General features: G+C 36.6%; 1 protein-coding gene across 1 annotated transcript in view; it reads left to right on the top strand.

Moving 5' to 3' along the window:
• The window catches only part of HABP4 (hyaluronan binding protein 4), a 19,079-nt gene extending 17,381 nt beyond the window's left edge, over positions 1–1,698 (top strand). The window contains exons 7-8 of the mRNA XM_015826249.1: positions 785–967; positions 1,405–1,698. Of these exons, the coding sequence (XP_015681735.1) occupies positions 785–967; positions 1,405–1,461 (240 nt within the window). The 3' untranslated portion in view covers positions 1,462–1,698. The remainder of the gene's footprint in view (positions 1–784; positions 968–1,404) is intronic.
• Positions 1,699–2,148: the final 450 nt, after the last annotated feature.

The raw sequence follows: 2,148 nt of genomic DNA, 5'->3' as shown, positions 1-2,148 counted from the left end.
TTGATCCATTTTACAATGTTTCTTGCCACAATTGTTAAGTGAATCTGGCTTCCCATTGACTTTGCTGTAAGGTCACAGAAAGGGATCACATGACCCCGGGACATTGCAACCGTCATAAATATGAGTTAGTTGCCAAGCATCTGAATTTTGATCACGTGACCATGGGGATGCTGCAGTGGTGTTAAAAATGGTCATAGGTCACTTTTTTCAGTGCCATTGTAACTTCGAACCATCATTAAATGAATTGCTGTAGGTCAAGGACTACCTGTCCTAGACTATCTTAACATAGTTCATAAAATAATTCTCACAAGGGGTAAGAAGCTTAGAAGATACCCAAGGGCCACCTTGCTTATATTCTTTACTTCAAAATCATCCTCAAAGAGTCCTTGTTTTGGTTTCTCTGCCTTTTTTAATATGGTAGTTGAGGCCCTGGGATTGAGTTGCTTCAGCAGTGGCATTAAAATTGTGACATTCACTCCTTGCTTCTATTTTAAAATGGTTGCCTTCTTTTCAAGGTATATTTTTATTTTGCTATTTGCGGCTTTCCCTTGATGAACTTCCTTTGTTACATGGGTTTTGAATTGTTTGTTATTCAATGGTTAGGGCGTTTTGTAGATTCATTGGGACAAAACATGGATTAAATAATATTTAATTAAATTACTGGATTCAGTAATCTTTTAGAAACCTTTGATCAATGATTATTTTTTTTTGCACCTTCTTCAATGCTGTTTTTGATATTCAAGCATGCTTTTCTTAAAAAAACATGGATGTATTTTTATTACAGGTCCTGAAGGAAGATTTTGAGGATGATTCTCACTTTTCCCGAAAAGCAGCAAATGATATCACTTCTCAACTGGACATTAACTTTGGGAATCTGCCTCGTCCTGGAAGAGGAGCCAGAGGGGCACGAGGAAGTCGCGGGCGTGTCCGAAGAGTTGACAACTCATGGCCAAGGCAGGGAGTGATGGTAATTTCCATGTGCTAATTCTAATCTCTGGCTACTTCAGTGCTGTAATACAGCTGCCTAATCAAAATGGCATTGTCCGTGGGCAGAAAGAAGGCAACAAAAATCACAGGATGTGTAGATGTACTGAAAAATCTGCATTTTTAAAAATATTTCTTCAGAACCTACTCCTTCCTAAGAAAACTACTTGGATCCACTGGACATACTTTCTGAGTCTCTGAATTTTCAAAAGTCTGGGTTGAATAAATAAAGCTAGAAAAAGAAAACCTTAATATTAATCAAATGTATAGTTTAAAACATTTCGGATAAACCTAACAGTAAATAGTTCTTGGACTATTGCAGCAACTTAATGAACAAAGCCAAAATTATGTGCTTCTTAATAAACAAATAAGCAGCTCTTATCTAACTGATCTGGCTTTGCTTTTCGCTTTTCCCTTTAGATCCATGTTGCTGCTCCAAACCCAGATGATCCTGAGGATTTTCCTGCTTTGTCTTGACAACCTCCAAAAATAGCTGTGGAAATATTATGTTGCTGTAGAAGAGAACCATCCAAGTCTACAGAGAGAAACGACTTGTGTGTGTGTGAATTTTGCACTACTATATGTTAAGACATACCCAGTGGGTTTGGAGGCAAGTTCCAGTAACTCTGGTTTTGGATTAGTTGTATGAAGGCTTATGGTATCATACATGAGGAATTTCAAATAAAAATTCAGGATGATGGTGTCAAACAGGTACAGGTGGATGAGTTTTTGTCCCTTTTATTACAAATGTAAACCATATTAGATGGTTTCGGGACAACATGTTTGGACTACTTGTTTTCCACTTTCACTGAGTAAAGTGTGTGTTTGCCATACTTAAATTACAATTTTCAGAAGTTGGGAAATCCTCTCACTGGTTGAGGTGAAGGTGCTATTTTTACATCTTTTTTATCATTTAATATAAAAAGCTGCAAACTAGATTTTAAAGTTACAATTTGGAAATTAAAATTTGAAGAATGAGGCAAACTGCAAATAAATCCTAGAATAAATAGTGTTTTGGAAGAAAGGGTGGTAAACTATGGAGAAGCTTTGTTTCTAACTAGTTGATTTTCATACACATAGAAAACTTCCTGTCCGGGAGACTCGATTGGAATAGTATTCTTCATAGAGGAGCATTAAATAAGATCACTTTAGAGCAGTGGTTCT

This window comes from Protobothrops mucrosquamatus, unplaced genomic scaffold (assembly GCF_001527695.2).
Source record: "Protobothrops mucrosquamatus isolate PMUCROS unplaced genomic scaffold, P.Mucros_1.0 scaffold3024, whole genome shotgun sequence".
NCBI classification, from domain to species: Eukaryota; Metazoa; Chordata; class Lepidosauria; order Squamata; family Viperidae; genus Protobothrops; species Protobothrops mucrosquamatus.
The sequence above is the reverse complement of the archived record's forward strand: the minus strand, read 5'-3'. Positions and strand labels throughout refer to the sequence as shown.